Here is a 14022-nt window from a genome sequence, read left to right as displayed (position 1 = left end):
TTATTCTCTTGTATATGGCGTGAAGGTTGTTCTGCCACTTGAAAGTCAAATCCCCTCACTAAGGATGGATATACAAGAAGGTTTGACTTAAGAGGAAAATGCAAAGCTGCGACTTCAAGAGTTGGAAGCACTCGACGAAAGGAGGCTCGAAGCTCAACAACACCTGGAATGCTACCAAGCCTGGCTATCCAAGATGTTTAACAAAAAGGTCTACCCAAGGTCTTTCCAAACTGGAGATCTTATCTTGGCATTACGAAGGCCCATCATCATAACTCACAAAACAAAAGGCAAGTTTACATCAAAGATGGACCTTACCTAATACAAGAGGTATACACCAACGGTGCCTACTTAATCATGGCGAAAGATGGCTTGAAGATCGGCCCTATCAACGGAAGATTCTTGAAGCGCTACTACCCCTAAGGAAAACACTCAATGCTTATTGCCTACACCAGCCTAAACTGTAAACGGCATAGCACTCCTCGCCTGCATAAGTCTAAACTGCAAACGGCACCAAATGACATATAATGCTCCTCGCTTGCACGAGCCTAAACTGCAAACAGCACAACACTCCTCATCTGCATAAGTCTAAACTGTAAACGGCACCAAATGACACACTACGCTCCTTGTTCGCATGAGCTTAAAAGGCGACACCTAATGCTCCTGGCCCACAAGAGCATAAACTGTGTAATGCAAAACAAAACAAAAAAAACAAAAAAACAAAATCATCATCATAATCACCATTAAAATTGCCAAAAACCCATCATTCCCTTGAACTACGTCATGACTTAATCCCTCATCAAACAAAGGTACATAGTCAACTTAAAACTTCAAAACTTCAAGTACAGTCACATCACCAACAAAATTTGAAGGTAGCCATGAGCACATTACGCTGCCACCAGCATTTTATGACTTAGACATCGCAATGTATGCACCGGTTAGAAGGTTATACCTATACAACTAAGTATCTGTTGGCTTTGGCAGTTTGAATGTCCGTTATGGAGTTGACACACCTATATCTCCTACCTGGCTGTCAAAGTAGTTTTTGTGGTAAAATCCTCTATCAAAATCAAGCCATCGCTGAACATAAGGCTTATAATTTCTAATCTATGGCCCAAGTCGATCGAAAACTCTTGAAGAACTTTGATGTGAACCTCGACCAAATGGTTAGATGTAGGGTTGGGCTGGGCTGGGTATGTAGGGTTAGGTCGGGCCCAATTTTGGAGGAACCAGACCTTACCTGTTTTAAACAATAATAGGAAGGGTTGGACCAGGTAAAGGAATTTTAAGTTTGGGAATCGACCCTAACTCAGCCCGTTTGAAACAGGGCGGGTCCATGGGTCTAATTACTTTTTTTTTTATACAGAGCTCCAGAACTTTCAACGATTCCAGATTACTTCCACTGCCAACGAAATCGATGGGTTTGAAGCTATTCATACCAGCATCTAAACCACTAGTGGTGAATCGGTGAAAGTGGTGGTCCCCGTCTCTCTTGCTCATCTCTCTCAATCCTAAATCAAGGTCTCTGTCTCTTAAATTCGATCAACAACGATGGAGCGAAGCTCCAATCTGACTCAGATTAACGATGGCAGCAACACATTGGTCAATGGCATCACATTACATAACTGATACAAAACCATGCTCTTCTGTATATACTTTTACAGAACTGTCAAAGTAGTCTTCGTGGTAAAATCCTCCATCAAAATCAAGTCGTCGTTGAACTTAAGGCTTATAATTTCCAGACTATGGCCCAAGTTGATCGAAAACTCTTGAAGAACTTTGATGTGAGCCTCGGCCAAATGGTTAAATGTAGGGCTGGGGCGGGCCTAATTTTGGAGGAACCAGACCTTACCCGTTTTAAACAGTAACATGAAGGGCTAGATCGGGTTAAGGAATTTTGAGTTTGGGAACCGACCCTAACTCGGCCCGTTTGAAACGGGGCGGGTCCATGGGTCCAATTACTTTTTTTTTTTAGTTTTGATATAGAGCTCCAGAACATTCCACAGTTCTAGATTACTTCCACTGCCAACGAAATCAATGGGTTTGAAGCTATTCATACCAGTATATAAACCACCGGTGGTGAATCGATGAAGGTGGTGGTCCTCGTTTCTCTTGCTCATCTCTCCCAATCCTAAATCAAGGTCTCTGTCTCTCAAATCAAATCAACGACGATGGCGCGAAGCTCCAATCTGACTCAGATCGACGATGGCAGCAACACGGTGGTCAATAGGATCACATTACAGAACTGATACAAAACCATGCTCTTCTGTATATATTTCATGAACTAAACCCTGTTACCGGGCATGCCACTAGCTGGGATAAGCTTTTGGGTGTCGAGCACCATGATTCTATATGTTTTGCACGATGGATATGTCCGTCACCACGACGGTAAAACCATCACCTACCAAACCCAAGATGAATTCCATATCCTTCTGATTGATCTCCTAGGCATTTTGAGTTTCGATGCTCCATCCAAATTTGTTCAACAAAGATCTTGAAGAATCGATGCAATCAATTCGAGAGTGGGAGAGAGAAGAGAACGAGGAATACGTGGTGCCGTCGTGGTGGTGAAGGAGATGACTCGAATTGGAGTTTGTTTAAGTCCAATAAGGATGGAATGGATAATGGATTAGGGTTAGAGAATTATGAAATGGTTGTTTATTGTTATAACTAGAAACGGGCCGTCCAGGGCCCCGTTATTCCAAATCCTAGGACTCAGCCCGCCCCTTAAATACTATGGACCCACCCCACCCCACCCCATTTCTATTCTCAAAAAATTGGAACCGGCCCGTACCCACCCCAACCCGTGGTTTTTATACCAGTTTACCCACCCCTAGTTAGATGTCTGGGGTCTTGAGGTGACCCAGAATAATTAGACCAATAGGCCTAGTAATAGTTTTCGGCCCCACAATAATGATTTCTGGTTTATATCGACTGCATAATACCACTAGTTCATCTAGTCACCAGAAGCATGACTGGCAGAATTAGTATTAGCATAAGAAGTCAGCTCAGGCTGGTGTGGAGAAGTGTTGTGATGGGTGAGGTTAATTTTCAACCTTGGCTGAGAACTTTGCTTAGGCACATAAGGTATAGCCAGAGGATGATTCTCACCAACCATCAGCCTTTGTTGTCCATTTCTTTTGAGCACATAGGCATTGACCATATTGATTATTGTTGTTGAAAATAAGTCAATATCGACTAACATCTATGCCTTCTCAGGGAACTTAAGTTTGTTGTTGTCTATCTAATCCTAGATAGCATCGCAAAATACCACGCAATTGTGGTTGCTTGTTAGAATTGTGAAACTTGCAATAAGCCTTCTCCTTCAAGTAGGGGTGGGTTCGAAAAACCAAAAACCAAATAAACGGGATCGAAAGCCAAATTGAAATAGAAAAAATCGAACTGAAATTAAAAAACTAAACTGAAATGGATTGGTGTAGTTTCAGTTTCTGGAGTTCAGAAACCGAACCGACCCAAACTGAATTAACCATTTCCCTAAAACGACGTTGTTTTATCTGGGTATTTAACCAAAGCTAATTTTGCTGCTTCACTTCAATACTTCCGTCCTCACCCATCTCGTCCACCTTATCTAAATTCTTTCATCCTTGCACACATTTCCCAAACTCGATAATATAGTTGATCTCCTTCTCCGACGAAGTAGAAGCCTTGTCGAGCCATAAACAGTGGGTCCTCGTGAAGCACATCATCAACAAGGTCAAAATCGAAGACCTTTCTCCTTCAAAACCAACAAAGCCTTCGAAGTGCAAAGCAACAGAGAAGAGTAACAAGATTAAGAAATACCAAGGCGTATTGTAGAGGTCTTAAGAGAAATGGGTGGCGAAGATCCGAGACCTAAATTGTAGAGTCTTGGTCTGGTTTGGAATGTTAGATATGGCAGAAAAGGCCAGTTTGGCTGGGTTGTGGGTTGTAACTTGGTTTCTTTGCAAGTATTTTTCTTTAATTTTGTAAGAATCTTTGTAAATTTTATATTTGTTTTCTTCTCTCCAAAATTGTTTTATTAATGTTTGTGTGATGATGAAAGGATATTGATTCATCATTATGCATATAAAGGATTAGAACTCTAGAAAACAAAATAAATAAAAATTAACAAAAAACCTGAACCAAACTAAAACCAAACCAGAAAAAATTGAATTGAACTTATACCGAATCGAAAAAAAAACTAGGGAGAATTGAACCGAACAATAAATTCGGTTTGGTTTTCGATTTCAGCAAAAACATCAAACCGAATGGAACCGTACCCATCCCTACCTTTAAGTCTTTGGCTTTAGGTATAACATGATGTGGCCAAAGCTAGATCATCATCGCCGTTAGGAGTTAATTGAAAATATCAACCTTAGTGATATCAAAAGTGTATACTTTCGAAGTTTGGACTACAGCCTTAATCGAAGTTGTTTATGTCTTCATGTCTTTTGAGTTGGTGTGAGACAACGCCTTGCACACAAATGAATTATCAATAACAATCTCTGCAACATCAATGTTGACATATGGTGTCCCCATTGCCCTCAGTTGAACCGTACCTTACGACTGGATTCTTGTATATCGTTCCTTGAGATGCTATTTTGTGGCGATTTCCTCCTTAAGCAAAAGGTCATACTGCTCAAAAAGCTCGGCTAGTTTGTAAATGTCTCGAAAATTCATGTCGAGAAACTTCTTCTTGAATTCCATAGTAAGATCATTTTGAGATATCCTGACATACTCATGCAAAGGAACTTTGCAACAATTTTTTGCTACCTTAGGACCACACACCCAACCCTAGACTATTTGCCAAATTACCCCACTTATTCCCCCCCCCCCCCAAACCCAACCCAAGCCAAATGCCAAACCAAGGCCAAATACCCCCCCCCAAGAAATAGCCCGCAAACTCATGGACTCGCCCAAATGGAGCCCAGTCTCGACCCGTTCACTCACGCACTCGCCCCATGCAAGCCGTTTGGCTTCAACGCTCGACAGGGGGACCACTGTCAGGGCTGCTGTCGGCCACCAACCAAAGCCCAACGACTCTTTTCTGCATCCTACGACTGGGCTTTACGGACCGTTGGTTGATTCAATGGTCCAGATTCAAAATTTGTTTTTTTTAAATGTAATTTAAAATACATTGAATCAAACGGCTAAGATTGAATATAATCAAATCTAACGGTAAAAAAAAAGATCTAACGGTCCAAATTTAAATCCAAATGCTAAAATAATTAAAAAAATTATTTAACTCAAAATTCACCCAAAAACTCTATGAATACCTATGTATTTGTTCAAACATCCACACAAAACTCAATTTTCAACTACAATTCTTCAATTTTTCTTTCTACCATTTCTTTCCATTTCCAAATTGTTCAACATGGCAAGAGAGCATATTAGAGGTCGTAATTGGACCTGTGAAGAAGATGTTGCTTTATGCTTGGCATGGGTTTCAGTTAGCGAAGATGGTGCAGTTGGCACGGATCAAAATAAAAAGGTTGTGTGGGATAAAATCATTGAAAAGTTTCATGAAAACTACAACAATGGCAAGAGGGACGGTGGTGGTGTTTATGATTGGTATTGTGTCATCTGCATTGCCCTGCTACGCCTTCTTCTATCACCCATTAATGAGCTATTGAGGATTTTTATGAAACAAAAACACTTCGAAAGTTGAAAGATAGGTGAATATAGAGGATGATTGAAGGTTGAAAGATTGTGTGATCAAATTGATATTCAACTTGTGTTTATATAGAGAATGATTGATGAAAGTTAAAAGATTGATGAAGGTTGAAAGTTTGGTGAAAGTTGAACGATTGGTGAAAGTTGAAAGTTTAGTGAAAGTTGAACGATTGGTGAAAGTTGAAAGTTTTGTATGTCCTTCATATGTGTACGTGCTTCACATGTGTTTTGTATGTGCTTCACATGTGTTATGTGTGTGTGTTTTATGTATTTTGTGTTTATACATCTCTATCATGATTTTCATATTCTTCCATAGTGTTTCATAAGTTTCATGTATCGATTTAGTGATTTTTCAGTATTTATCGGAATTTAAATATTTTTAGATTAAAATATTCATAAAATAAATGTACAATAGCCTACATAATTTTTTTTTAAAGTTAATTTAAGATAAAAAATAGGCTAAGTTTATTCTAATAATCCCAAGCTAAAATTTTAGGCTAAAAGGGTTGAAACAGAAAAGTTGTTTCTGGGCTAAAAAATTTAGCTTTTAGCCCAAGAGTTAGAGATGGTCGAAAGTGATAAAGGTACTCGGCAAGCAAATAATCTGTGCATGAGCCACTCTTGCCAAGGATGACACTGACACTTCTATTCCAACCCTACAAAATTGCTCATGGAATTTTCTAACCAAGTCGTCCCAAGTTTGCAATGAGTTCGACAACAAGTTAATATACCACGAAAATGTGACTGAAGTCAAAGAGAAATTGAGTAGTCATAACTTGTGGAAGTCATGGTTGGCATCTCCACACTGGCTATGAATCGAGCAATGTGTTCCAGGAAGGACAAACTTGATTCGCCAGGGAACAAACTAAAATCGGGTTCACGGCCGAATCAATCATCCGTTGAATTTCCTCTATGTTAATTGTCACGTCTCCTCTTTTTTCCATCCTAGCCATGCCATTCAAAGGTGATAGCACATAAGGAAACTTCTAACTGACTCTATTTTCACTTGTACTGGCCTTAAGCTGTTGTGTATGTAAGGTTCTGTTTTCACTAAGAGATACTTTCTTTTTAGGTGGTACTACGATCGCCCCATGTCTTTCAACAGTGGTATCCAGCCTATATTGCAGAATTTTAGTGGATAATGTTGTTAATAGACAATTCTTTTCCTTATGGGATGGTTGTATCCCCTCGTGGTAATGATTATCTGTATTCTGCTTGAGGTTAAGTCGGCCAAGCTCATGCGCCAAAGTGTTCTCTAAATGTTTGGTATGTTCGACGAGTCTATGTAGAAAGAAAAATCTAAGAGGTATGTCTGAAGCTTCATTGTCTTCTTCATCTACCTTTTCGACTATACCTTCCTGAGGTTCAGAATTGATGGATCTCGTTCTCTTTTTAATAAACATAGTTGGTCACTTCTGACAGCCTGAAAGTTATTTCTACCTCTCGGCGCGCCATAGGCTTTGGTGTGACGGCAACATGATGATCTTGTGCAAGTTATACACCAGGAAACACAATTGTTTAGTTTGCAAGCGCCTGATTTGTAGGTGCCTGATTTACAGATGATTTTCTCATCGTTGTTTTCTTCTTGACAGAGCAAGTTTCAATGGTCAGGTTCTTTGTAGTTATCTTAGCACTGGTCTTACACGGTGTGCCAAAATGTTGGCCCTAAAAATTACAATGTCTACTACGTGCACGCATGCCGAGTAACTATAAGCCAACTATGTCTTTCATGCGGGCATGCCAAATCACAACTACTCTTGGTCGGGCGAGTAGAATAGATGTGGTGGTGATGTCGAATGCACTGCTCACTTCTGCACTTGAGCGTTTACAACCGAAGAAGGAATGCGTCTTGGCCTTAGGTTCTAAAACTTGAAGATAAGGTTGCTAGATCATTGTGAAGTTCAATAAATGGTTTGGCTTTCAATGTGCCGAACACGAAATACTTGGTAATGCCTCACTTCACCAAGAAGCTAATGGAGTGACTTTTTTAAGATAAAGAAATAGAAACTCTTTGCCCGCCGAGACTTAGATATATAACCAACCAACCTAGAAGCAGTGCTGTTTATTTTTCCAAAGTGAAGGCGCTCCTATGCTGCTTGATTCTACGACTATATTGTTGTTTACTTATTCAAACCGACAGTGTTGTCGAGTGTCAACACAGTGTTGTTTACTTATCCAAACTAAAGATGTCTTGACGGGAGGGTTAGGATGGTATTTTTCTCATAGGTTTAAGAAGGGTTTCACGTAGAGCGAGCGTTATTGCATAGGGTGTCTGAATTGTTTGTTGAGTTAAAGGAGCATTTCAAGTTGCCAAACCTCTTCTGTTTATAGGGATGTTTTTCACGACGAACAAGCATGCCGAGGTAAGCCCTGATGGGACTGTGTTTACTTGACATTTACCTGAATGTTCTCTTTTTATCTTTTTAATTCCCTTCTTAGCCAAAACTTCATATTCATCCAATTTCAACCTCTTTGATTCCAACTGAGATTCTGAACTTGACTCCTTTATGCAATTAATCATTCTTATCTAATCAAGAATGAATTTTAATCCTTAGAATGATTCGCACCTAATCAGAGGTCATTCTGATCCTTGGAAATTTTTTAGTTTACTTAAGACTTGATCGAGCCACACAATTCCACTTGCACGATAACTCGGTTGAATCAACCCTTTCTTGGGCTAAAAGCCTACTAGCTTGCGGGATTACTAATGGGCTAAGGATTGTGACTTTTCAACTCGGGTTAACCATTTTCGGCCCAAATTATTATTTCAGGCTCAAACAAGAGGTACACAATTATCGTAGCATTCTAAACTAATAATATAATATCATATATAAATTTCTCAAGTCTCTTTACATGATGTTATATTATTTGCATGGAATGTCATAAAACGTCATGAAACGAGAGTAAGTGTATCCATAAAATTTTGATATTAACGCAAACGACACATGAGGACAGAAAGACGTTAGAATTACATATGCATCACATGATCGCATCACATCAATTTGCTTATTAAATAAGAACTCCTTTAGACTTTGTGACCGATCTCCACGCGCCCTTTCCTTCCCGCAACCTCCACCATCAATAAAATACTCTCTCTCTCTCTCTCTCTCTCTCTCAAGTACAAACTACCACACCACGCATCACCAGCCAAGCCATGGACTTTCTGTCATACCCATTCCTCTTCACATCTCTGGTTTTGTTGTTATCCATCTTCACTGCCCAAATCCTAGCTTGGAAACTGACCAAGAGAAAGAGGAAGTATCCACCAGTTGCTGGCACAATCCTTCACCAGCTGCTCAACTTCAACAGGTTGCATGACTACATGACTGATCTTGCTGCCAAGTACAAGACCTACAGGCTGATTGGGCCCTTCAGGAATGAGGTTTACACCTCCAATCCAAAAAATGTTGAGTACATTCTCAAAACCAATTTTGATAATTATGGCAAGGTATGTATATATCTCTCCAATATCTGCGCAGTTAATTGCCCAAAAAACGTGTGTGACTGTAGATTTATACTTTCGTTAGCTACGCCGAGTCTGCTTGTTAGAAGATGTTTATAGTTTTAACGGGTTGCAATTAAATTTCACCAAAATCTCATTTTAATGAAAGAGGTGTGATGATTCTGCGAGGTCCTTTTTTACTTGCTAAGCCATTCAATTCTCCATTTGAAACAGATGCGGCATTTAAGTTCCTTCCCTTTCCTTTGTCTGATTTAGCTACCTTTCAAGACAGGTTCTACCTTCCATTAGAGGAGACATATAGGGCTTGTTTGGTGTTTAGTACTGGATTGGATTGGACAACTCATAAGATTCAAAGTACGTTCCAAGTAAGACATGAATGTGGAGGGGAATGATTTTTCATTGTGGGGATTAAAAGGTATAAGTTATAGGGGTGTTGACATCCTACCACTTTGTGGGGATTGGAAGGGATTAGTTTCCTTAACAAGCAATTCATTTTCTACCTTAAACTTGGACAAAATTTCGTTATTTGTTCCTTTAGAATCTAATGAATTATACAATCCAATCCAGTTCTAGGCACAAAACAAACCTTTTTGAAAAAATAAAGAAGGAAATTATGGTCAATTTGAAGTTTATTGCCAAGTTTATTGCTAGGACTATTGATGTTGGATAAATCAGAAACTAAATTAATTGTTGGCATTAAGCAACAAGGGAGGCTCTAACTTGTTCCCTGAAACTTTGAGCAGGGGTGGTATAACTACAATCTGCTGAAGGATCTTCTGGGTGATGGAATTTTTACGGTTGATGGTGATAAGTGGCGCCAACAGAGGAAGATATCGAGCCATGAGTTCTCAACAAGGATGTTGAGGGAGTTCAGCAGTGCAGTCTTCCAAAAAAATGCAGCAAAAGTTGCAGATAAACTGTCGGAGATCGCAACTGCCAGCCAGACAATTGATATTCAAGTGAGTTTGCAAAGTTCAGTTGTTCAAAAAGAAACCAAGCCAATTTGATTATCCTAATCAACTAGCTATGTCATTAATGTAGGATATGTTTATGAAGTCAACGTTGGATTCGATCTTCAAAGTAGCATTTGGTACTGAATTAGACAACATGTGTGGATCCAGTCAAGAAGGCAGGAGTTTTGGTGATGCTTTTGATAATTCAAGTGCATTGTCCCTCTGGCGTTACGTAGATGTCTTCTGGAGGATCAAGAAGTTTCTGAATTTGGGATCGGAAGCTGCATTACGAAAAAATATCAAAATCATCGATGAGTTTGTGTTTAAGCTAATCCATACAAAAATTGAGCAAATGCAGAAAAATGATAACAGTTCTGTGACTGTGAGTGACAATAGCTGTAAGTTTCTGTTTCTTATTCGGTTTAGAGCCATCAAACATGATACAATTTTTTTTTTTTTTTTTTTTTACGCTCGATGCAGGTGGATAGAGAAGATATTTTGTCAAGGTTCTTGCAAGCGTCCGAGACTAATCCCGTATACTTACGGGATATAATCCTCAATTTCATTATTGCCGGTAAAGACACAACAGCAACCACACTGGCGTGGTTCATTTACCTTCTGTGCAAGCATCCTTCTGTACAAGAAAAAATTGTACATGAAGTGAAGCAAGTAACTGGCATGAAAAGGATCACAAGCTTTTCCGAGTTTGCAGACAGTCTGAGCGAAGATGTTCTCGAAAAGATGCACTATCTCCATGCTGCAATCACTGAAACTCTCCGAATCTATCCTGCAGTTCCAGTGGTAAGGAAAATCATCTGCGAATCATCACTACCACATAGTTGTCTTCACTCAATCAGAAGTATCATAAATTTCGTTTCCATCTCCGCCCATAGATATAGAGTTCACAGATGAAAGGCCTAACTCCGTAAATAATCCTCGGGTTTTGTTCTTATTACGCCTTGGTTGCAGGATGCAAAGATATGCTTTTCAGATGATACTCTCCCAGATGGATACAGTGTGAGGAAAGGAGATATGGTATCATATCAACCATATGCAATGGGGAGGATGAAATTCATATGGGGAGACGATGCAGAAGAGTTCAGACCAGAGAGATGGCTCAACGAGAACGGAGTATTCCAGCCGGAGAGCCCCTTTAAGTTCACCGCCTTTCAGGTTTTAAAAAAATTCTTTTGAAACTAACCTTCATCCAGGAAATGTCTAAATCCCTCTAACTTCTTTGCATAATATGATGGTTGACAGGCCGGACCGCGAATGTGTCTCGGAAAGGAGTTTGCTTACAGGCAGTTGAAGATCTTCTCGGCTGTTTTTTTAAGCTGTTTCGTGTTCAAATTGAGCGATGAGAACGCAGTTGTCACGTACAGGACGATGATTAATCTTCACATTAAGGGAGGTCTACAAGTTCGTGCCTTCCACAGAGACTGAATTTGGTTTGGTACTCAAGTATGGATGTTTCGTGTAATGTCACATGGTATGTAACATCTTTTGTACCTAAAAAACGAAATGGTTGACAAACAGACTCTTAGTATACAACCTTTTTATATTAAAGTGATATTGTACAAGTATCAAGATGAAATGAAATATCCATTTGATCCACTACCGTTTAGCCCCCTGAACTTTTACGAATTGTCAATTTGGTACTGCCTTCTTTGGATTATTAACTTTTCAAAATAGGCCAATTTTACTGGGGATGAAGAGCAGGGCCAGGTCTCCGTCTTCACAATGAACCCGCCATAAGTTGGTATCAAACTCGCCAGATAGAAGAGTTGAACCCAAAACTCCTCACTTACAAGTACGAAGCAATGCTAACATAACGTGGGATAGGTGGCCTATCATTAGGTTTTTGGATTTCATCCAAATGTCGGTAGAAAAATGTCACATTTCGGGCACTCGAGTCACTTTCAAGGGACAATTTTTGATATTTTATGAGAGAAAACAATACGTTTGAGAATGAGTAAACGTAGTTAGCCAAAAGAACCAAGAATGATACATATTTCCGAAAGTTATTGGACACTTTTAGATCAAAACTTGCTGGATAAATTACAGAATTGCAGAGGCACAAGAGAGTTTCCTGTAGAATCGCAAACTACGATACAGAAAACCTGCCAGGCAAGTAGCCAAAAGGAGAAACATGCATTCCAGTTTTGCTGATTACAATGATCCAGTCACAGGAGGAGGAAGTTGAATCCCCGGCCTTGCGTTCCATCCTTTGCGCTGCCTGTATGCCTCAATTGCCTTGACTCGAACCCTCTCCTTAGAAGCATCTTGTACATACTTCAACGCCTTTAGAAAGCAGGGGAATTTTTATTAATTAACTGAATAATTTTAATCTGTATCATAGTATCATAAAGAATGACTACCTTAGGAACAACCAACTTTGGGGGAGCTTGAACCACGTCTCCAAATCTGATCTCCTCACGTCCAGGGAAGCCTTCATTCTCTTCTGGCTTGCCCCCCTTCTTTTTGTTTTTCTTTGCTTCCAAGTACCTGAATACGAAACATAGTCAGTTGTCACTAATCAGTAGAATATGGCTACCGTGTTTGATATGATCACTGCAAATTACAACGACACAATATCCCGGCAAAATTGCAATCTGTTCACTTTTGCATATGATTCATTGACACGCATTCGATGGAAGATCATAAGGCGTTAAACACGTACTTTTTCTTACGCTCCTTTCTTTTTAGCCGAGTTCCTGATTGCTCCAATCCTACATTTTCAAACCGAAGGTCCTGTACTTGCTTTCTCTTTCTTTTCTTCTTTTTCTTCTCATCCGTATGTTGATGTTCCGAATCCTCAGCATTACCCTCGTCATCAAATCCAGTTTCAAAGTCGACTTCATCCTCGGGCTTCTGTTCACATAACCATTGTTTTTTTTTTATTTGTTATACACAACATGCAAAGTGACCAACTCAAATTCAAACATCCCTAATCATACGCAAGTCACGAGTACTTAAATTAAACCTCAACGGGATTAGCTATTGCATTACCAAAACTTGCTTCAAATTTAATCAAACTGTTCCAACCAACCTAGCAACCAAAACCCTAAACGCAGAATTCCATAAACAAAAGCACATTGACAAGAAAAGCACTTACTGGTTCAGCAGCACCAACTCCATTTTTCCTCTTTTTTTCTTCAGCAGCTTTTGAGAGCTTCAAATCGTCTGAAACCATTGAAAATTCACAAAAGTAAAATCAAAGAGTGAGAATTTAAGAACATAATATTGATTTATTTTCCTCAGAAAAGCGGGAAGAAGACAAAAACCTTTGGGATCATGAGAAGCAGTGAAGGCGAGGAGTTTGCGAAGCTTAGAGGGCAAGGCGTCGGCTTTAGAGTAATCAGGTGGCGGCGGCAGCCTGGTGTATCCTCCACCGTGCGCTGCTCTGTAATTCTTCTCTCTCCGTCTGATTCCTTTACCACCCATCTCTCTCTCTCTCTTCTCCGTCCTATCTCTGTCTAAAGTAAACCCTAATCACTGCAACAAGGCGGCTGTTGTTTTCGGGGGTATTTGAGGCCCACCGAGTCATTAGGCTAAAAATTGCTAAATTCGGAGCTATTGAGAATTCGATTCAATATTAGAATTGAGTTAATTAGTGGCGTTTATTTTTGTCAATGTTTTGAAACGCGCCCTGCTCAGATAATACACGGTTAGTCAATGCTACGATTAATTTTAAGGTATTTAAAAAATAAAATAGAGCACTAGACTTGCCTAAGCGGCCAACTAGTTGGAGGTGCACCAAGGTGTGTCTAGGTAGGTTGGGTTGTTATGTGACTATTTTGCTTTTTTATTTATTTAAGAAAATCGCATAAAGTCGCAGCTGTCACTTAGACATAAAATAAATCATTTGCGTTTTGTATTTTATTTTATTTTTAAATTATAAGAGATTTGTTGGATACTTGGATGAGCATGTTTTTAATATGTTCTACTACTTTGTAC

The 14022-nt window shown here is 39.6% G+C and overlaps 2 protein-coding genes across 2 annotated transcripts; one reads left to right on the top strand and one right to left on the bottom strand.

The window, feature by feature from the left end:
• Window positions 1–8648: 8648 nt before the first annotated feature.
• On the top strand, window positions 8649–11679 carry LOC103405784 (cytochrome P450 704C1-like). Its single transcript, XM_008344801.4, has 6 exons — window positions 8649–9097; window positions 9856–10071; window positions 10154–10447; window positions 10546–10866; window positions 11035–11238; window positions 11326–11679. The coding sequence occupies exons 1-6, from the start codon at window positions 8804–8806 to the stop codon at window positions 11506–11508; spliced, it is 1512 nt and encodes a 503-aa protein (XP_008343023.3). The 5' UTR covers window positions 8649–8803; the 3' UTR covers window positions 11509–11679.
• Window positions 11680–12047: 368 nt separating this feature from the next.
• On the bottom strand, window positions 12048–13696 carry LOC103405793 (uncharacterized). The gene is made up of 5 exons (XM_008344807.4): window positions 13350–13696; window positions 13181–13248; window positions 12746–12936; window positions 12444–12570; window positions 12048–12366 (listed from the first exon to the last, which is right to left on the bottom strand). The coding sequence occupies exons 1-5, from the start codon at window positions 13507–13509 to the stop codon at window positions 12235–12237; spliced, it is 678 nt and encodes a 225-aa protein (XP_008343029.2). The 5' UTR covers window positions 13510–13696; the 3' UTR covers window positions 12048–12234.
• Between the last annotated feature and the right edge of the window lie 326 nt (window positions 13697–14022).

The sequence above is a fragment of the Malus domestica genome, chromosome 02 (assembly GCF_042453785.1).
Source record: "Malus domestica chromosome 02, GDT2T_hap1".
Classification (NCBI taxonomy): Eukaryota; Viridiplantae; Streptophyta; class Magnoliopsida; order Rosales; family Rosaceae; genus Malus; species Malus domestica.
The sequence above is the reverse complement of the archived record's forward strand: the minus strand, read 5'-3'. Positions and strand labels throughout refer to the sequence as shown.

Excerpts from the sequence above, each read along its gene's own strand:
- LOC103405784 (XM_008344801.4), top strand. The coding sequence starts at position 8,804 with ATGGACTTTCTGTCATACCCATTCCTCTTCACATCTCTGGTTTTGTTG. Across the intron at positions 9,098-9,855 it reads ATTTTGATAATTATGGCAAG|GGGTGGTATAACTACAATCT; the intron begins GTATGTATATAT and ends AACTTTGAGCAG. Across the intron at positions 10,072-10,153 it reads GCCAGACAATTGATATTCAA|GATATGTTTATGAAGTCAAC; the intron begins GTGAGTTTGCAA and ends TCATTAATGTAG.
- LOC103405793 (XM_008344807.4), bottom strand. The coding sequence starts at position 13,509 with ATGGGTGGTAAAGGAATCAGACGGAGAGAGAAGAATTACAGAGCAGCG. Across the intron at positions 13,249-13,349 it reads TGCTTCTCATGATCCCAAAG|ACGATTTGAAGCTCTCAAAA; the intron begins GTTTTTGTCTTC and ends CAATGGTTTCAG. Across the intron at positions 12,937-13,180 it reads GAGTTGGTGCTGCTGAACCA|AAGCCCGAGGATGAAGTCGA; the intron begins GTAAGTGCTTTT and ends TTATGTGAACAG.